This window comes from Barbatula barbatula (genome assembly GCF_947034865.1).
Source record: "Barbatula barbatula genome assembly, chromosome: 5".
Classification (NCBI taxonomy): Eukaryota; Metazoa; Chordata; class Actinopteri; order Cypriniformes; family Nemacheilidae; genus Barbatula; species Barbatula barbatula.
Window position 1 is genome coordinate 5,421,036 of NC_136769.1, and position 20,927 is coordinate 5,441,962.

A 20,927-nucleotide genomic window follows, 5' to 3' on the forward strand; every position below is an offset into this window, starting at 1 on the left:
CGATTGGTAGGCACATGCTGGTGGTCAGATTCCTCAGAGGAGCGAGGAGACTTTTCCCCCCGCGAACCCCTTCGGTACCGCCTTGGGACTTAGCGCTGGTGTTGAAGGCTCTCTCTTCTCCCCCTTTCGAGCCTTGGACGCGGCTTCTTTAAGAGAGCTCACTCTAAAAACCGTTCTCCTTCTCGCCCTTGCTTCGGCTAAGCGCATAAGGGATTTACAAGCGCTCTCAGTCGGCGATGATTTCATTCATTTTGGACCCGGCGACTGCAGCGTCACTCTCTCCGGCCAAAATCAGGTTATGTGCCAAAGTCCATGTCTACCCCTTTTTAGAGCACAGGTCTTTTCTTTGCCCGCCTTGTCTTCCGAGTCGTCAGACTCGCAGGATGCTAACGCTCAGAGAGCGGTCTGCCCGGTAAGGCTTGCGGGCTTACATAGATCGCACGGCCGGGTTTCGGCAGTTGGAGCAGCTCTTTATTTGTTTTGGTGGGGGTACTAAAGGCCGGGCTGTCTCAAAACAGAGGCTCTCTCACTGGGTAGTGGACGCTATTACCTTGGCGTCGGAAGCCAGGGTCAGAACTGCCCCTTCGGTATCAGAGCTCATTCGACTAGGGCTATCGCCTCTTCGTGGGCCTGGTCTAAGGGCACATCTATTCAGGACATTATGCTGTGCAGCTGGCTGGTCTTCTTAGAATACTTTCGTCAGGTTCTACAGATTGGATGTGTCCTCGTTGGCTTCTCAAGTCCTCTCGGTGAGTGCTGATTAAGCTTTATCTTCTACCTTGTAATGTATTGTGCTACACAGTTGTTGCCGCATTGCTGTTTACACTGTGCTTGGTGTACTTATGTTCGTTATTATATCGCCCGGGTTTCCGTGCTGGTTCTTCTGCTGTGGTGTCTGCCCTGTTCAGCGCAGCCCGCTGCATTCGTTGGGTTTGGATATGCAAATGTGACAAAAGACCAATCTAGCAGTTCATTGGCGTGCTCAGTGATCTAGCAGTTCATAGGCCGGTTTCAGCCAATCAGCGGTTAACGCTTGGGGCGACCTCGCGTATGGTTGGTTTGTCTGCTCCGCATACTGTGTACGTGTTATCCCAGTTATCGGGCTGTTTTTGCTAGCTCTCACGGCGGGATTGTACTACCGTTCCATATGCGGTCTCCGCAATGTCGAAGTGACCGCTCTCGAAAGGGAACGTCTCCGGTTACTTTCGTAACCTCGGTTCCCTGAGAAGCGGGAACGAGACATTGCGTAGATCGCCGTGTTCGCCGCTTATCACCGGTCGGGCGTTCTATCGTAGATTCTGAGGATTGTCGTCACATGCACTGTAATTATACTGTCTAGACTCGTCAGTATTTGCATACTGTGCATGTCTTGCGACAATTGGCCAGTTTTTTACTGGCGTTATCCTATAGGACTTCAGGAAAAGTGAAAAAGAGGAGGAGTTTCATATGCGGTCTCCGCAATGTCTCGTTCCCGCTTCTCAGGGAACCGAGGTTACGAAAGTAACCGGAGACGTTAATGTTGTTATTGCAATGAATGTTAGAACATAAAAGGGACACCGTTAAAAACGTTATTATAAAATGATCAATAAAAACTATAGCGTGTACGTTATAAACGTCATTAAAATGATTATATTTATAAAAAATTATTTATATGTATTATTATTACAAAATTATTAGTTGTATAAATATTTAAAATAAATGTATTTTAAAGAATGATTTGATGTTTATTGACATGTTTGATCTTAAAATTATGCCGTCTCCCTTCTCTTTTTATTTTACTTGGTTGGCATGGATTGTTTTGTTTTATATATATTAATATATTTACCTTTAGTCGGTAAACTAGTAGGTAAATATATAATTACCTTTAATATATTCGGTTTAGTTTAGTTTATGTGTTGAGGCTTTCACGTCTTTTGTTGAAAGCCTATTTTCGCCTATGCTGTAAATAAATAAGTATTTATTTATTAAATAATGTAATAAATAATTATTTGTATAAAAAATTAAGTCAAACTATGGCGCTCATAACTGACGACAACCTAACGACGTCATTGGCGTGCACCGGAAGTAACGTTGACAAGCGGTTCCTGGCGTCGGTTGCTGCTGTCAGATATTTTCTAAACATGTTATGAAGTATATTTCATATTTTTCTCTGGTTTGTTTGTTTTCATGCTGCCTCGTTGCTCAAGTAAAGTAACGTAGATTAAACGACTTCCTTGCGAAAACGGATATTAAAGTGGAAGCTAATAATTGTGCAATGTAATGTCAAAATAATCAATAATTCATGACATAAACCGAGTCGACGGTATGTGGATTGTTTAGTTGTTTAGATGGTTTTCCATTGAAAGAAGGTATATGCTGTTGCACTTGTCCAAAAGAAATACATGCTTATTTTGATTTTATTCTTGAACTGTATTGATGACATTTAATAAAGTGATATATCTAACCATATTTAGCTAGAATATAGGATACAGACAGTTTCACTTCAGTTGAAATTAAAAAGATACCAGTTAGAATAGAAGAAAATACAAGTTTGAATGCATGTTATTTGTATTTATCAAGCACTTCACAACTACACACACACACACACACACACACACTTCATAGACACATTAATGTACAATCATCATAAAAAACATATATAATACAGCAAAACTGATCATTTCATCATTTTATGCTTCTTTGTGCATAGAGGCAGTCAGTTTGTTTGTATCATGAGAGAATTTGCTACTAAGACACAACTGTTTAAAATAATGTTAATAACAGACACTGATATCAGCATCGTTCTCTTCCCCTTTGGTTTAGGTGATGTCAAAGCCAAGCGTCACCCTGGAGGACAAGGAGGAGAAGAGATGCCCTGCTGTTGCAATCTCAGAGCAAGCGGAGACTTCACCTAACATTAACCGCAGTGACCTCCCACGCTCCGTCCCCGATCGGTCTGTGTTACATACTTTTTAATTGTTTTATTTACCTTCATTTTGTTTTATTGTGTTGTGTTTATTTGCTTAGTCATTGTGACATTTCACCCCACAGATTGAATTTGGATCCATCCATCATCGCTACAGAGACAAGCCCCTCCCCGTCTAATAATGGAACAAGCCTTCTGTCATTGCCATGGGAGATAGTTACCCAGATAGCCTCTCACCTCCCTGCTCAATGTGTCCTTAATGTGCTACCACAGGTAATTTTGCTATTGCTCAATAGTTAAAGTTTTATTATGCAAAGAACTTACAGCATGCTTTTTACAAACACAATCCCCCTGCAAGCACATGGCTGTTTTCTATGTTTAGGTTTGTCAGGCATTGGGAAGGATTGGCGAGGACCACCTGGTGTGGCAGCTTCGGGCTCACAAACTCTCCGGCCGACAGACCTCTTTTCCTGTAGGAGCAAAGGATGACTTTGATTGGTCCAAGGCCTGTTTGGAGATGGAACAGCTGATTGGTTTATGGACAACGCAAGAGGACCACACAGATAGACAAGAACAAGTTCCTGACAATTTGGCACCAGAGGCAGCCGCTGAAGTCGATGGTGAAGTTCAATCTGCGGGAGAGAATCCGGCTGAGATGCGGATGGATGTGGAATTAGATGGTGCTGTAGAAGTCCGTGATGAAAATATGCCAGTGAGTTCTCAGAATGACCTTCAGGGGATGGAAGCTGACCCTGCAACATTCTCTAGCTCTTCTTCACCATTGGAGCACATCGTACTCCCTTCTGGCCACATTGCAGATGTGAATTGTGTCCTGCTGCTGGGTGGAGAGGGCGCGCTGTGTGCCTCCGGGTCTCGGGACAGAAATGTGAACCTCTGGGATCTTCAGCAGGGCTCCAGAGGCACGTTAGTGCGTACGCTAAGTGACAGTGGTTTTATTAGCACCCACAGGGGTTGGGTGTGGTGCCTGGCATCGAGTGGACCTCTGTTGGCATCAGGATCACTTGACAGCACCATCAGACTGTGGGATCTTGTAGCGGGAGGGGCCGCGCGGGGTCTCATCCGATGCAAAGCTGCTGTATTGTGTCTGTCCTGTGAGGGAGACACTGTTCTGGCTGGATCACATGATCAGAAATTAAACATCTATGACACCCGATGTGAGTGTTATACTTTTAGTAAAATATATTGTAATTAATTGAATTATAAAGCAACCAACACAGAAACAAACATAGTAAAGTTATAAAAGCAAATCCTTTATTAAACATTGATGCGGTTTATATATATTTTTTATAAAACTTTACTTTTATTATTGTAATTTTAACATTATTGATGTCACATGTCATTTACGCATTATAGCTGCAGAGCCATTAGTCAAGAGTCTTCGTCTTCATAGTGATGCAGTGTTGTGCCTGGCGTCTGATGACCAGTTTATATTATCCGGCAGTAAAGATCAAACCGTTGCGCTGTATGACCGAAGGGCAGGAAAACTTCTGCAGAAAGTTAAGGTATTGTGCCAGCTGTACAAAAAATGAAGTGATCTTTGTTAAAGTCAGCTAACTCATCATGCCTTTGAATGTGTACAGCTTAGCTCCTACCTCCTGTCGATGTCCTACAGCGGTCGAGAGGTGTGGGCCGGAGATAACCGTGGACTCGTCCACACCTTTTCCTTGCACAACAACTCCCTGACACCCGTATCCCAGTTCAACATCCACAGCGCAATGGTCACTGGCATCCACTATTCTCCCGGTTCTCTCTACACGTGCTCCTCGGACCGGACTGTCAAGGCAAAGCTTCCGTCTATTAAAAAAGTATTTTGTTGATCTATGATTCAAGCTTATCTGCAGCTCACGTCTCTTTTTTAATGCAGGTCCACCTCCCATGTGCCCCACCCAAAACACTGCGTACACTCCACCATCAGGTGGGGGTAAACAGGGTATGCTCAGACTTTCCTTGTTTCCACCAAATCCTGATGTGTTATGAATAGTTAACTGTTTTATGATTCACATCCAGTAGCTGTTTGTACTGATTTGGCTTAATAAACGTTCATCTGGTTTCTTTTCAGTTGAGTGTCGAAGGAGAAACACTGGCTATCGCTTCTGTTGACATGAACGTTGAAGTTTGGAGGCCCAGGTGCTGAGTGACAGTGTTTAGTGCCACGTTTAGGATGAACAACAATGGACAGTGACGTCACTACATTATAATGTGTTTCTGGGAATGTTCTATGCATTATACTTGAATTTTGTTTTTTATTTGATTAAATCTGACCGAATTAAAGAATACTGCTAAACACCACAATTGTTTTATTTTCAAGTGAGAGATGATTATTTTTAGTTTGTGTGATTACAAAATCATTACTTAAAGGATTCAACAATGCTATGACAGAATTTTGTAGCTCTTAACAATAGACTGAAGACACACAGTGACTATATGCATCTGAAGCAGTCTACAGTTTAAAACATGAAACCTTTGTAAAATATGACCGCTCTCTTCTGTCCGAGTAAATATTACTTTCAATTGCACTACATGTACTGAATGTAAACTGTAGAACTCACATGAAATACCAAATAGAAATGCTTTTATTTGTTGTTTATTTACTGTGCTGTTATTCTGAGCATCTTAAAGTCAAATTGTACATTTAAGAACAAACGTTCTTAAAGACTATGAATGTAAATTTGTTCATTCAGTTGTATTTACTCATCATGATAATAAACAAAACAAATAAACACAGAAGTGTTTTTATCGGCTGGGCTTGTTGACAGTGAATGAAGTTTGGCCGGTTGTCGATCACAGAAGCACACATGTCTTCTTGTCTTTGAAGGGGTTGGAGGATGCAGCGATTCCTGTAAGCAGTGGATCGGCTCTCCTGTGTTCTTGACAGTACTGAACCAGCTGCTCCGCTGTTTCCGAAATCTGACAGAAACAGCACAACATCTTCACTCTCGTCCTTTAGCTTTATAAAAGCACTGACATTTTAAGCCATGCTACAGAAAACACATTATAATTTCTCATTGCTTTATAACGATTGTACACAGTTTCTAAAACACTGCAAGAATGTTTGTGCTTATAACATGTAACAGTTTGTGTTGAAATGTAAAGTCTGTATTCTTCATATTTTTAAGGTAGAGCAACACATGTTAAAAATAATTTCAGAGAAATATGGTGGTAAAACTAATGAGATTGCAATGCAAAAATAAATTTGCCAAATGCATGTAAATACAAAATCATATAAGCCAACTTTAATAAATACTACCATGTTTAATCGAAGCTAACTACAGTTTGTAAATATTATTACCTTTGAGAATAACTAACAGGACTTAAAAACTGTCACATAGACACTAAACCGGTTGTGTATCTGATGGATGGTTGAATCTCACCTTGATTCTCTGCAGTTCTGTCTCCAGTCTCAACTGCTCCACGGTTCTTCTGGCTTGAAGAATATTATTACTGCAGTAGACATCCATCACTGCTGGAGGACCTTCAGTTTCTCACCCGATAAGAATAAAGTATAAAGAATAACATGCGTTTCACGGTATATAAAAACACGTGACTGTAATTTTACCTCAAGAGTCTACTAGGTCTGTTTTAAATCCAGCATATGAAGTTATTGTTTCCGTGAGATGTTGTAAGTGTGGGTCACCAGTTTGTCTGGGTGTTTATCTAAAAGGGTTTAACCCCTTTGACACACACAAACACACACACACACACACAAACACACACACAAACACACACACACACACACACACACACACACCCATACACACACACACACACACACACACACACACACACACACACACACACACACACACACACACACACACACACACACACACACACACACACACATAAACACACACACACACACTGCTAGAAGCTTCAAAGGCTCTGTGATGTCCGTGAGTTTCGAGGTCACATCAAGAAACGTCATATCATAAATGTCATGAAAGTTCAGCACAGTTTGATTTTAATAAATAAAAAATAACATGTTACTTTTATTTAACTTCATTTAAAAAATGTGTTACTTTAAATCGTAAAAATAAATATTATATGTTTACATTTTTCCCCTTAATATGTTTATTTTAAATGGTTTGTCCATGGTTAGTTTTCGACAGTACTCAGTACTGATAATTCTACATTGATAATTTAGTGTTTTTTTGTTAAATGTATTTAAAATGTTTTGTTAAACGTACTAAAAAATAACAACATTTTTTGGTTAATAAATAACAAAATTCAATGTTACTTTAAATCTTTAAAATAAATGTACATCTTTAATAGTCAGAAACGACACTTTTGCCTTTGGTTTGGACCTCCGCGCTTGCCGTAGTTGTTTGGAACAGGACATGTGGATGGTCGGATGTGCAGAATTGAGTTGAAATCAGCGATAAACTACATTACACATACTTGTATTGTAATAATTCATATAATCACAGGGTAAGTAAAATGTTTATTTAAAAGATCGATCGATATCTGGAATCGTAAACAAATTTGCTTGTGCGTTGGTATAAATTACCTTAATAAATTATTGACACTGTCTGGAGTCTTTGATCCTTGTGTTTCTAGAGTTTATTTGTGTATCTTTTTTCATTACTGTAGATCACATGTACATGAATTGTAAATAACTGTGGACATGATCCCGAGTTATATAGTATTTCTTGAAGTTACAAAGTTAAATTAATATTGTAACTTAAATATCACGGTAATACTATCTATAATTGATTATGTGGTCTTTCACTGTATTGTGATTGTAGATAAGAGTGATCATGGCCCACCAGGCCTTCTCTGTGGCGAGGGAAGCTGTGCTCAAGGAAAGCAGTCCATTGCCGGACGACATGCCCCGGATTAAAGGTTATGATTTCAACCAGGGGGTGGATCACAAAGCCCTGCTGCAGTCCTACCTCACCACAGGCTTTCAGGCCAGCAGCTTTGCCCTGGCAGCGCAAGAGATCAATAAGATGGTGAGCGTGCAGGACACGCTTGGAAAAACAACAGCTACTGATCTTTCATGCACAAATAAGTTTAATTTGAAAGCATTCAGCTTTATAGTATCTCTGTGTTGTTAAAGATAGAGAAGAGAATACAGCCAGTGCAGGAGGAAAGCAGCGATTCTCATCATGGGTCAGATTCAGGCTGCACCATCTTTCTGGGCTACACCTCCAACCTGATCAGCTCAGGTGTACGAGAGACCATCCGCTACCTCGTACAACACAAAATGGTTTGTCATGTCTGATTATAGTATGTAAGGTTTTGCTCCATATAGTACGTTCATGTAGTCAGTATTTGTGGTTTTGTAGGTTGATGTGATAGTGACCACAGCAGGAGGAATAGAAGAAGACCTCATCAAATGTTTAGCGCCCACGTTTCTTGGAGAGTTCAGTCTGCGTGGGAAAGACTTACGACAGCAGGGCATTAATAGGTCGGAGGGCAGTTTATAAACAAAGTGATATTTATATCATTCTATACATTTGAATAAATGTAACTACTGTATGTTGTGTCTTATAGAATAGGGAACCTCCTGGTGCCGAATGATAATTACTGTAAGTTTGAAGATTGGCTGATGCCTATTCTAGACCAAATGGTGCTGGAACAAAAGACTGAGGTAAATATTTATTGTTTATTTTGAGAAAAAAAAACACATTTGCTGGATTTCCACATACCATTTTACATACAAAGTACCTTTGAGTACCATGTAAACATCCAAATGTAAATAGTAAACATTTAGTATCAATGTAAGTAAATACCAGACAATATACTTCATAATTACCGTTGCTTGTTTTGGTATTTGTTTTTAGATATAGATGTAAATAATAGGGAAATTCAGATTTAGAATAAATGTATGTAAATGCAATTTTAATTTGTTCATTCAAATCCTTTGTGCCGTTATTAAATGGTTATGTACTTTGCTACTCTTATTAAAGTTGAATTTTATGAGAATGTGTAATAGTGTTTTTATGTCAGGGCACACACTGGACACCCTCAAAAATGATCCACAGACTGGGCAAAGAAATCAACGACCCAGATTCGGTTTACTACTGGGCCTACAAGGTAAAGACACCTCTCCCACACATCTCCTAGTGACCGAAGAAAAGAAACTGTCAAACTTCTCAAGACCCTTCGTCTTGTTTGTCAGAATGACATCCCAGTGTTTAGCCCCGCCCTCACCGACGGTTCATTGGGCGATATGATCTACTTCCACTCGTACAAGAACCCCGGGCTAGTGCTTGATATTGTGGAGGGTGAGTTTCTCAGGATTGGGTACAAATGCATGTTTTTTAACGCAGTAGTTATTTAATCTTTTTATTTTTACCTTTGCAGATATTCGAAGGTTGAACAGCAAAGCCGTGTTTGCCAAGAGCACGGGAATGATCATTCTCGGAGGAGGTCTTGTTAAACATCACATCTCTAATGCTAACCTCATGGTAATCACCTGAACCCAAAAGAAAACACAACGTTGGCGTTGTTAATAAAATGTTACCCACCGGTCTCGTCTCATTTGTCGCTCTCAGAGAAATGGAGCGGACTTTGCTGTGTTTGTCAACACTGGACAGGAGTTCGATGGCTCAGACTCGGGTGCCAGACCTGATGAAGCTGTCTCTTGGGGGAAGATCCGCATGGATGCCACACCTGTCAAGGTTCAATTCTATCTTCTGTATCAAATTAGATTTATTGGTTAAAATATGGTGTTATGAATATGCAGTTATCCCTCCCCCCAAAAATGTATTTGGACAATGTCATTGCATTAGATAACCCAATATCAGAGGCATTCATGTGAAAGGAAATAGCACCATCTTATGAACATTGTGATGTTGTGTCTCTGCACAGGTTTATGCAGATGCTTCCATAGTATTTCCACTCTTAGTGGCTGAAACATTTGCACACAACGCCAGCAGACTGATCAAAGACAAGAAAAGCCACTGATGTCTTCTCCTGCAATCGCAACAAACCGTGAATCATTTGTGCATCTAAACAAACGTAATATTATTGTGCGTCTGTTTTCAGTCGTATGGATAGTTTGTGTACGTCAGGTAAAACAGCGACTACACAAAGCATGTCTTCTCAGTAGCATTGTACATTTTTCATGTTGCTTTTTACTTTACTGGGTTTTATATTTATTTTGCATCTTTGTTTTAGAAGGGACATCTTTGCTTTTATGCGTCTCGTCCCGTATTACACGCATACCATCTTGTGTCTGTCTCTGTTCCACTTCATGTGCATATTTATTCATACTTGCTCAATTTGCGAACATATAAGTCATGATAATACTGTATGTATGAAATGTGAATGCACAAAATGAAATATTATTAAAAACAGCAGCAATGTGGTGTGAAATACTGCGCTTTAGGACGTTTTATAACCACCAGAGGGCAGTTTTGCTTTACTCTATATACTTCAGTGATCACCAAACTACTGCTCTTCACTAAAGACTGACTCATTTGTTTAATGAGTACAGTAAACTATATATGCTTTCCTGTAGCTCAGTGGTTAGAGCATGGCACTGGAAATGGCATGGTTGTGTGGGTTTGATCCCAGGGGATTGCGCATACTTAGAATCAAATCTATTGAATAATGCAATTATTTGGATAAAAGCGTCTGCCAAATGCGTAAATATAAATATAGACTTTTAAAGTTCATTTATGTGTTCTGCCTAAATCCAGTAGGCAAATGTTATAAGTATTTGTGTATAAATTAACCTTTAACCAAATGTATGAAAATCTATCGTTTTTTCTTGACAGTCCGTTACAAATTAATTTCTGACATGATATTTGACTGCCTACGAGCTTTGAAATTGTCGCTCTCACTATACTAGGCGGTGATGTCGTACGTCGATCAGTCTGCAAGTGTAATATCCACTAATCCAGGTGTTTGTTCTATTGCCTTTCATCACAACCAGGTTAAGAGCATGTGCTATGCAGTTTGGGTGGTGCAGATTCATGATGCTGGCACACGCTGTCATGTCGGCAGCAGCATCAGTTACCAGACATCTAACGTTGTTTTGATTGCCCCACTCCTCCATCAAAGCTGTCTTCACTTCAGCTATATTTGTTTGCAGAAGTGTGAGCATTTGAAAACTTTCCCACCCCCAGTTAAACTGAATATCTGAATATTTTCATTTATAAAATGACATGTCACTGCCAAATAGGTATCCATATAAAGGGAGACCACATATCGGATGTGAAGCCAACAACTCGGGCCTTTTTCATCTATTCTTTTGCCTTCATCCACCTTTTTCTTTAATGGACGGTGGGACGGAAAAGCGTATAGGTTGGATCCAACATCCCTACAAATTCCTTAAAGCCAGAATCTTCAACAATTGAAAATGGCTGGTGAAAAATCGTATTGACCAAGGCAACGTCAATCATTAGTTTTTCTGATCCCTGAAAAACAGAAAAGTATTTAAAATACAGTAAATCAAGTAATACATTACTATGCACTACTTAAGATATCCCATTGTAAAAACATCAACTCACAAACAAATGAACGACTGATCAGAAGCGTTATACCTTGGTTGATAGTACACGGTCCACTTGCAGTAGATGTGCTGTCATGTTTAGCTCTAAAATTGTCGCGTCTTGCAAAAAATGAATAAATGTAAATGTAAAATATCTCAACATTGAGAATGTGTTGTTATTATAAGAAAGCTGTTGAGAACCAAATAGGCCCTCAAACTACAGGAGGTCACATGTTAATGTATTATAATTATTTCCATGTATATCATGAAGGCCTATTACATAACATAATACATTTTATTATAGATAAAATATGCAAACAATACACATGTAAATTATTGCTAATATTATAATAAATTATAATGATTTATTCTTTAAAATATTATTTTAGTGAATAATAATAATAATAATGATGATTATGAGCCTATTATTAGCTTACTTTGTTTGTTGCTACAACTTGAAAATGCCTCCAGACTTCCTGTTTTCCTCTCTGGATTGGTTTACTCTCTGTATTAGTCGCAGATGCCGAAGTGCACGAAATTCGAAACTTGCGCGAGGGGTTCGCAATATTCTTTAATCGCGATTCCGAAGCAGTCACGTGGTTGCACACAGAAACGAAGCTTCGGACGTCACCGATCACGAGATTAGAGCAAGACGATTAAAGCTCAGGTACAGCACTTCACTATCAGATGTTTCGTTTTTTGATACAAGCTTAGGACGTCCCATCACTCACTTGTATTGAAATAATTCATATAATCACAGGGTAAGTAAAATATTTATTTAAAAGATTGATCGATCATTTGAATCGTAAACAAATCTGCGCATGCGTTTGAAGGAGTATAAACCTTAATAGATTATTGACACTGTGTTTATAGTTTCTAGAGTTTATTTGTATTTTTCATTACTGTAGATCACATGTACATGAATTGTAAATAACTGTGGACATGATCCCGAGTTATATAGTATTTCTTGAAGTTACAAAGTTAAATTAATATTGTAACTTAAATATCACGGTAATACTATCTATAATTGATTATGTGGTCTTTCACTGTATTGTGATTGTAGATAAGAGTGATCATGGCCCACCAGGCCTTCTATGTGGCGAGGGAAGCTGTGCTCAAGGAAAGCAGTCCATTGCCGGACGACATGCCCCGGATTAAAGGTTATGATTTCAACCAGGGGGTGGATCACAAAGCCCTGCTGCAGTCCTACCTCACCACAGGCTTTCAGGCCAGCAGCTTTGCCCTGGCAGCGCAAGAGATCAATAAGATGGTGAGCGTGCAGGACACGCTTGGAAAAAACAACAGCTACTGATCTGTCATGCACAAATAAGTTTAATTTGAAAGCATTCAGCTTTATAGTATCTCTGTGTTGTTAAAGATAGAGAAGAGAATACAGCCAGTGCAGGAGGAAAGCAGCGATTCTCATCATGGGTCAGATTCAGGCTGCACCATCTTTCTGGGCTACACCTCCAACCTGATCAGCTCAGGTGTACGAGAGACCATCCGCTACCTCGTACAACACAAAATGGTTTGTCATGTCTGATTATAGTATGTAAGGTTTTGCTCCGTACAGTACGTTCATGTAGTCAGTATTTGTATTTTTGTAGGTTGATGTGATAGTGACCACAGCAGGAGGAATAGAAGAAGACCTCATCAAATGTTTAGCGCCCACGTTTCTTGGAGAGTTCAGTCTGCGTGGGAAGGACTTACGACAGCAGGGCATTAATAGGTCGGAGGGCAGTTTATAAACAAAGTGATATTTATATCATTCTATACATTTGAATAAATGTAACTAGTGTATGTTGTGTCTTATAGAATAGGGAACCTCCTGGTGCCGAATGATAATTACTGTAAGTTTGAAGATTGGCTGATGCCTATTCTAGACCAAATGGTGCTGGAACAAAAGACCGAGGTAAATATTTATTGTTTATTTAAAAAAAACCACATTTGCTGGATTTCCACATACCATTTTAAAAGTACCTTTGAGTACCATGTAAACATCCAAATACAGAAAATGTTTGTATCATGGTAAATAAATACAAGGCTCAATTCTCAACATTTTTTATTGAGGGTTTTTAGTTAATAGGGAAATCCAGATTTAGAATAAATGTAAATGTAGTTTACATTTTACATTGTCATTTAACAGACACTTTTATCCAAAGCGACTTACAGAGAGTTCAAGGAGCAATACGCGATATGTCATACAAGAGCAATAGTACGATATGTGCTAATACAAAGTTACTAGTTTCAACAAAAGCTAGACCACAACCTGTTGAGATTTGGAGAGAGGGTTTGTGTACTTTTGTTTTAAGTATTCACAGAAGAGATGGGTTTTAAATCGTGTTTTGAAGGTTGTGAGAGATATGTGGTTGACCAGACCGAGTTAGGAAGAATGTTCCACCATTAAGTAGTTGTGAAGGAGAATGTGCTGGAAAGAGATGTAATGCCTTTATGAGAAGACAATACAAGGTGCCGCTCGTGTGCTGAACGCAGGGTTCTTGATGGGGTGTAGGAGGGTGTGGGAGTATGCCGTTGCAGATCAAGTTATATCCCTGTAGGCAAACATCAGTCAAACTAGTTTATTCAGGTGCAGTTATTAAATGGTTATGTACTTTGCTACTCTTATTAAAGTTGAATTTTATGAGAATGTGTAATAGTGTTTTTATGTCAGGGCACACACTGGACACCCTCAAAAATGATCCACAGACTGGGCAAAGAAATCAACGACCCAGATTCGGTTTACTACTGGGCCTACAAGGTAAAGACACCTCTCCCACACATCTCCTAGTGACCGAAGAAAAGAAACTGTCAAACTTCTCAAGACCCTTCGTCTTGTTTGTCAGAATGACATCCCAGTGTTTAGCCCCGCCCTCACCGACGGTTCATTGGGCGATATGATCTACTTCCACTCGTACAAGAACCCCGGGCTAGTGCTTGATATTGTGGAGGGTGAGTTTCTCAGGATTGGGTACAAATGCATGTTTTTTAACGCAGTAGTTATTTAATCTTTTTATTTTTACCTTTGCAGATATTTTAAGGATGAACAACAACGCCGTGTTTGCCAAGAGCACAGGAATGATCATTCTCGGAGGAGGTCTTGTTAAACATCACATCTCTAATGCTAACCTCATGGTAATCACCTGAACCCAAAAGAAAACACAACGTTGGCGTTGTTAATAAAATGTTACCCACCGGTCTCGTCTCATTTGTCGCTCTCAGAGAAATGGAGCGGACTTTGCTGTGTTTGTCAACACTGGACAGGAGTTCGATGGCTCAGACTCGGGTGCCAGACCTGATGAAGCTGTCTCTTGGGGGAAGATCCGCATGGATGCCACACCTGTCAAGGTTCAATTCTATCTTCTGTATCAAATTAGATTTATTGGTTAAAATATGGTGTTATGAATATGCAGTTATCCCTCCCCCCAAAAAAGTATTTGGACAATGTCATTGCATTAGATAACCCAATATCAGAGGCATTCATGTGAAAGGAAATAGCACCATCTTATGAACATTGTGATGTTGTGTCTCTGCACAGGTTTATGCAGATGCTTCCATAGTATTTCCACTCTTAGTGGCTGAAACATTTGCACACAACGCCAGCAGACTGATCAAAGACAAGAAAAGCCACTGATGTCTTCTCCTGCAATCGCAACAAACCGTGAATCATTTGTGCATCTAAACAAACGTAATATTATTGTGCGTCTGTTTTCAGTCGTATGGATAGTTTGTGTACGTCAGGTAAAACAGCGACTACACAAAGCATGTCTTCTCAGTAGCATTGTACATTTTACATGTTGCTTTTTACTTTTCTGGGTTTTATATTTATTTTGCATCTTTGTTTTAGAAGGGACATCTTTGCTTTCATGCGTCTCGTCCCGTATTACACGCATACCATCTTGTGTCTGTCTCTGTTCCACTTCATGTGCATATTTATTCATACTTGCTCAATTTGCGAACATATAAGTCATGATAATACTGTATGTATGAAATGTGAATGCACAAAATGAAATATTATTAAAAACAGCAGCAATGTGGTGTGAAATACTGCGCTTTAGGACGTTTTATAACCACCAGAGGGCAGTTTTGCTTTACTCTATATACTTCAGTGATCACCAAACTACTGTTCTTCACTAAAGACTGACTCATTTGTTTAATGAGTACAGGTAAACTTTAAAGAGTTTTAGATATTTATATGTGTTCTGCCTAAATCCAGTAGTCAATTGTTAACTGTATTTGCCATAAAAGCTTGCATAGATGTGTATAAATAGACCTTAAATGTATGAAATTATTTTCATTTCTGACCAGATGTTTGACAGCTGCTCTACAAGCTTTGAAATTGTCGCTCTCGCGATACCAGACGGTGATGTCATACGTCGATCGGTCTGCGCAGCGCTGCACGAGGACAGAAAGTAAAACCTGTACACGATGAATGACTAGGTGTGTTTTGTTCCCATTCAGTCTCCATTCTGAATACTATCGCCCTGTTTCTATGGACCAAGTAAAAGCCGTGGGTGTAGTTTGCCTGTCGAATCTTGCGCGTAAGTTTACTCAAATGGCAGCCTGCTCACTTTCTTATCGTAGTCTTTATTTACCTGTTATGGTGCCATGGTGACACAACCCCCCCTACTTCATATCTGTCATAAGCTTGCAAAGGTGTCAGCTGCTTTTCAGGGTGTAAGAGCGATCGTGTGGGCAAAAACAAAGGTGAACCGCCTGCGTGGCGTCTTTGTAATGAGCGATTCAGAAAAAGTCAGAAGTCAGTTCCAATGACGCAGCCATATTCTCCCGCCGTTGCCATGGACACCGGTGTGGTGTAAGTAAACATCCGGCGCTGTTGTTCTGCACACCGGCATGAGTGTGATTTACATTAGAGGTGTCCACACCTGCACTACTGATGCTCACATCAATGAACGAGATGATGGACGTCTGGCCTCGTGTTTTGTGCTTCTAGATTTCATTGTTAAACAACCAAAATGACATTTTCGTTTTTTATTTATTTATTTGATCATTTTTTAAACCTATTATATATGTATATATATATATTTAACATATTATATAGATAATATATTATATATATACACACACACAGTATATATTTAAAATTGTATGTGTATATATATATGTATATATATACACACATGCAGTATATATTTTATATAGTGTGTGTGTGTATATATATATATATATATATATATATATATATATATACAATGTATATTTAAGGAGTGCACTTCTTGGATTTTTTAAAACTAACATTAGATTTGTATATGTATATATTTGATAATATTTACCGGACTAAGAAGAAATGTATTTACAATATGCCATTTAATTGTAATATTAAAATATAGAATGAATATATAATATTTTAAACGTTAAAAGGATTAGATTTTTTGTCAATGTTTTATAGTAACTGATTAATATATTTATTTTTTCATATATTTTATAATATTTCCCGGACTAATTAGAAAATGTATTTACAAGATATCAATAAATTGTAATATATTGAAATATAGAATGAATACATAATATTTTAAACGTTAAAACAATTTGATTTAGAAATTTTTTTTATAGATATCAATTAATTTTAATGTATTAAAATATAGAATTAAAACATAATATCTTGAACGTTAAAACGATTCGATTTTAAGCAAAGTTTCATATTATTATTTATGAAAAAACATTTTTTTTACAAAATACAAAAGCTACATCAATAGAAAATTAACATAAAACAAGAACTACTAAATTGCTTCAAAAACTATCAAATAAAGTCAAAAGCCAAAAAAAGGTTTTACAAAATGTTTTTTAATGTTTCAAATGATTCAGCAGGATATGAGGCATATCTTGCGGTAAGGATATTATATTTTTGGTGAATGGTGTCAGGGAAACGTCATAGGCCACTTTATCTTCTATAAGTGGAAAAATATTCTTCGAATTTATCTCTAAATCAAGTCCAGGTTCCTCTTGTGGTCAAGAGTATATTAGGGTTTCCATGGTCACTTGCTTTAGTCCAATTGTTTGACTTATTGTATATTCACAGTTTGGGGAATTTCACACCACTTGAACATGACAACGAAAGAAAAAATGATGAACCAGCGAAAGCTGCAGGTGTTAAGGAGTTTCATCGCAAAACACTCACAACATTCATACCTAAATATAAACCGATGTGAGAACAACCTCATTCTCAAAAATGCAAATGCTGTTTTTACATGCTTTCAAACGTTAACTTCAAACAACAACAATTGTTTTTTGCAGTTTGAATGTTCACCATTTTCACTTACCAATTACACACATGCTTGGAAAGTTAATATATATATTTTTTAAAGTCATGTAAAACTTCTTTGTAACAATGAAGCACTATAAAAGCTGATATAAATAACTTAGAATGATGTGAATCTTACTATACGGAAAGCACAATGTGCTGTAATCTAATAAACCGTGGCTAAATCTCACAAAAAGCATTTACAGACATTAGATTATTATATACATAAAAAACTGAACAAACCTCATAAGCCTGAACCTGTTCACACATGGGGTGTGTCAGCAAGGAAAGGCTCCTCAGACAGGAGGGTCAGGGTGTGTGTGTGTGAGGGGAGGAGAGAGGTTCTCCAAATCCTGTGCTTGAGAAAATAATCCCTGAGCTGGAACCAGAGTAACACTGGGATTTCTTTGCACAAAGACCATACATTCATTACTGGCGAGCTGCCATACAGTTACCGTAAGAAAGCGTGCAGGTGATAATCTTGGCCTGCCACCTGTCCTGACCTTGAACCCGTAGATAAACACAAGATGTCTTATCCTCATGAGACCGTGAACACGAGATCTATGAACCAAAACACAGGCTCAAAGAAGCTGTGCAAGAACAGTATTAATTATTCTGAGGTATTTACTGAACTCAAAGGTGAATTGAGAAGTAGTTCATCTTCAAAATGAAAAATTCTGTCATTAAGCCCTGTTGTAATTTCATACCTGTATGACTTTATTTCAACATGTTTTGAAACATGTTGGTAACAGAAAACCAAAGGTCTTGTGTCCATACGGTAGAAGTCAATGGGGACCCATAGTTTTTGGTCACCAACATTTTTCAAAATATCATTTTTTCGTGTTCTTTCTTTTTCAAGAACTTTCATTTTAAAGGCGAGTTCGTTTTTGATTCCTTTAATGGGCCCGACCAGGCATCCAGCAAATCTCTATATGCATCTAAAACATGTTTTAAACACTATTTTTGTAAATTTCTTAAATTAATAACGAATTTCTAATAAATATGTTTTATTCATTTTCTACATTCATTTATATATTAACCCCTTTGGTTAACAAAAAACGACATGCATTCAAATAAAAACGATATCTAATAATATATTCTGTATATATAATGTTTTTTCTTATTTTAACCAATAAGGTAAGACCACATTTGTTGATAATAAAACTTTATTTGTGTATATGTACAGTACATACTTGATTAATTTGTACAACCATCAATGCATTTAACATGATTTCATATCCGTAGATTCAGTGCATATCATATAGTATATTCATACCTGTAACATCAACGTGTAAAGTCCTCTCTCTGTGTAATGAGTGTATATATGTATGAAGCAGAAAGCCACAGAGAGAAGACCAGACCCCTGTTCCTGCTGAACTGAGCCAGCTGCATTTGTCCACTGATTATCAGCACAGCAGGCACAGGAGACCAGCCCACTGAGAGAGAACACAGAGATAACACACGGTTACACAGCGAGCATCTGCTCTCCGCTATTACAAGATCACAAATCAATGAAGCTTTGCACCTGCGCATTACACCTCAAAATCGAAAACAAACAGTATTATAAACATGTTCATTTTCATTTTGGCCATGTTTATTTGTGACCTCAGATCACCTCGACATGATACTGCAGAGCGATGGAATTACCAAAGATTTCCACCAGACTTGTGCCCATGTTACAGATCCCCCACCGCTGGCAACAGACATTGCAAACTGCGGGCGCAAATTGGATTTCTCGTAAGACAAACCAGCCTGGATGCAGGAAATGCAGTAAATAGTGACTCAGTGGGCCATGTGAATGTTTTCCATCATTTTGCCCTCCGTACGCTAGTTTATGCATCGTTTGGGCCTCGGATACAAACGCTTTCCGAATGCCTGCTCCGCTGTAAATTCCACCTTTTGTGAGGTTTCATTTTAAGAGTTTTGTTGAAAATGAACCGCAAAGAATCAGATTCAGCAAATATACATTAGTGGTCTCTTAGCATCTTTCGGGAGGGGAGTCCGTACATGCCTGCGGGGGACATACTGTGTTCGTTCCTTTTTGTTGCTTGTTTGCATTTTGCGTAGTGGATATATCATGGCTTTAGAGAATATATTGAAAAATGTTTTGTTAGTTCAAGCATTCAGATTTTTTATTCAATGCATAATAATAATAATGACAAACTTACTGAAGACATGGAATCATATTGATTTCTATATTCATACAAAAAACATTCTAAAGCCAATTGAACACGTAAAAAACTGACATAACTTTGTTTAATGATTCATATTCTCAAAAATAGGGCAGACTAGTTTCATAATGATCTTGCTAAGAAGGAAGTGATCATATTCATCCTGAAACTATGTTCCTTTTATTTAGGGACTAGGTTTTGGACAGTGGTTATGGTTCCAACATCATCATTACAAAGAAAAAAATGTCCCTGGTTAATAGTCCGGGTGACGGTTTGAGATACAAAATATGTTGATCCAGCAACACGCATTGCTTGTTTAAATCAAGGTCAAGACTTTACCACACGTCTTTATCACACAGGCCATCAGCTCAATATAAATAAACGTATTCCAATTATAAAGATGTTGAATATTGATATTTACTAATTTTGCAAATACTTTTTCTCAGCTAACAGTAAGAATAGCACGTTACGCTATGTTTGTGGAGAAAAGAACATCATAAGAGAGAAGAGGATGCTTTTCATTCATAACCTGAAACCTTTATAACCTGCTAGCAGCGTTAAGGATTTGTGATGTAAAAATGGCACATGTGTGTTTAAGTGTTGAAAGCATTTATTTGTTGAAGAGACTTTTATTTAAAAACGTCCAAATGGTGTGTAAAACCCCACCCAGGGACATTTTAAATGGCAATTGCAGGAAAAGACCTCAACAGGAAAAACTTCAAGCACCAGTTCCAAAATGGATCTCATCGGACATCGACCTCAAGTCAAACAGGAAACCTATACCAAAAACTCCATCTTTGCATCAGCGGTTATTTCCAAGATCTTAGAATCAACAAATATATAAATTGCAGTCTGACATCCAAACAAGAAGGACTAACAAACGCTCACATTCCTATTGTGTAAACACTATTGCCAGACTCCACAGACCTCCGTGCAGATTTTGGTCCTAGGATGGCAGAACTTAACCACTGTGAACATGAAAGTCCAACACACTGTTCACAAGAGGGTTAAGTCCTGAAACCGCACAACCTCACGTCGAAGCGTGCACAAGAGCTTTATTCACTAGTGTCGTGTGTGCGCAAGACGGTCTGCATTCCTTCAGGATTAGAGTCTGGAGCGTTCAGGTGC

The 20,927-nt window shown here is 38.4% G+C and overlaps 4 protein-coding genes across 10 annotated transcripts; 3 read left to right on the forward strand and 1 right to left on the reverse strand.

Moving 5' to 3' along the window:
* Window positions 1-2,047: 2,047 nt before the first annotated feature.
* Window positions 2,048-5,667, forward strand: fbxw9 (F-box and WD repeat domain containing 9). 6 transcript variants are annotated; one of them, XM_079455865.1, is made up of 8 exons: window positions 2,048-2,348; window positions 2,803-2,933; window positions 3,031-3,178; window positions 3,288-4,080; window positions 4,280-4,428; window positions 4,507-4,707; window positions 4,791-4,856; window positions 4,986-5,667. In XM_079455865.1, exons 2-8 carry the CDS (start codon window positions 2,806-2,808, stop codon window positions 5,058-5,060), a joined length of 1,560 nt encoding a protein of 519 aa, XP_079311991.1. In that variant the 5' UTR covers window positions 2,048-2,348; window positions 2,803-2,805; the 3' UTR covers window positions 5,061-5,667. The 6 variants fall into 6 exon arrangements, 5 of the variants coding, with proteins under 5 accessions (XP_079311991.1, XP_079311993.1, XP_079311992.1 ...); XM_079455867.1 differs by having other exon boundaries at window positions 2,048-2,302; XM_079455866.1 differs by having other exon boundaries at window positions 2,048-2,130.
* Window positions 5,668-5,707: 40 nt separating this feature from the next.
* gng14 (G protein subunit gamma 14) lies at window positions 5,708-6,384 on the reverse strand (the record flags this gene model as incomplete). Its single annotated transcript, XM_079455841.1, has 2 exons — window positions 5,708-5,833; window positions 6,298-6,384. 2 exons carry the CDS (start codon window positions 6,382-6,384, stop codon window positions 5,708-5,710), a joined length of 213 nt encoding a protein of 70 aa, XP_079311967.1.
* Window positions 6,385-7,209: 825 nt separating this feature from the next.
* dhps (deoxyhypusine synthase) lies at window positions 7,210-11,527 on the forward strand. The gene is made up of 10 exons (XM_079455857.1): window positions 7,210-7,354; window positions 7,672-7,878; window positions 7,986-8,135; window positions 8,215-8,336; window positions 8,423-8,519; window positions 8,879-8,965; window positions 9,051-9,156; window positions 9,236-9,339; window positions 9,427-9,552; window positions 9,743-11,527. Exons 2-10 carry the CDS (start codon window positions 7,684-7,686, stop codon window positions 9,836-9,838), a joined length of 1,083 nt encoding a protein of 360 aa, XP_079311983.1. The 5' UTR covers window positions 7,210-7,354; window positions 7,672-7,683; the 3' UTR covers window positions 9,839-11,527.
* A 305-nt stretch (window positions 11,528-11,832) lies between these two features.
* On the forward strand, window positions 11,833-15,797 carry LOC306894696 (deoxyhypusine synthase-like). 2 transcript variants are annotated; one of them, XM_079457424.1, is made up of 10 exons: window positions 11,833-12,036; window positions 12,433-12,639; window positions 12,748-12,897; window positions 12,977-13,098; window positions 13,185-13,281; window positions 14,041-14,127; window positions 14,213-14,318; window positions 14,398-14,501; window positions 14,589-14,714; window positions 14,905-15,797. In XM_079457424.1, the coding sequence occupies exons 2-10, from the start codon at window positions 12,445-12,447 to the stop codon at window positions 14,998-15,000; spliced, it is 1,083 nt and encodes a 360-aa protein (XP_079313550.1). In that variant the 5' UTR covers window positions 11,833-12,036; window positions 12,433-12,444; the 3' UTR covers window positions 15,001-15,797. The 2 variants fall into 2 exon arrangements, with proteins under 2 accessions (XP_079313550.1, XP_079313549.1); XM_079457423.1 differs by having other exon boundaries at window positions 11,972-12,130.
* The last annotated feature ends 5,130 nt before the right edge of the window (window positions 15,798-20,927 follow it).

Coding starts and splice junctions, on each gene's coding strand:
- fbxw9 (XM_079455865.1), top strand. CDS start 2,806: ATGTCAAAGCCAAGCGTCACCCTGGAGGACAAGGAGGAGAAGAGATGC. Junction 4,429..4,506: donor AACTTCTGCAGAAAGTTAAG/GTATTGTGCCAG, acceptor GAATGTGTACAG/CTTAGCTCCTACCTCCTGTC. Junction 4,857..4,985: donor ATCAGGTGGGGGTAAACAGG/GTATGCTCAGAC, acceptor GTTTCTTTTCAG/TTGAGTGTCGAAGGAGAAAC.
- dhps (XM_079455857.1), top strand. CDS start 7,684: ATGGCCCACCAGGCCTTCTCTGTGGCGAGGGAAGCTGTGCTCAAGGAA. Junction 7,879..7,985: donor CGCAAGAGATCAATAAGATG/GTGAGCGTGCAG, acceptor GTGTTGTTAAAG/ATAGAGAAGAGAATACAGCC. Junction 8,136..8,214: donor ACCTCGTACAACACAAAATG/GTTTGTCATGTC, acceptor GTGGTTTTGTAG/GTTGATGTGATAGTGACCAC.
- LOC306894696 (XM_079457424.1), top strand. CDS start 12,445: ATGGCCCACCAGGCCTTCTATGTGGCGAGGGAAGCTGTGCTCAAGGAA. Junction 12,640..12,747: donor CGCAAGAGATCAATAAGATG/GTGAGCGTGCAG, acceptor GTGTTGTTAAAG/ATAGAGAAGAGAATACAGCC. Junction 12,898..12,976: donor ACCTCGTACAACACAAAATG/GTTTGTCATGTC, acceptor GTATTTTTGTAG/GTTGATGTGATAGTGACCAC.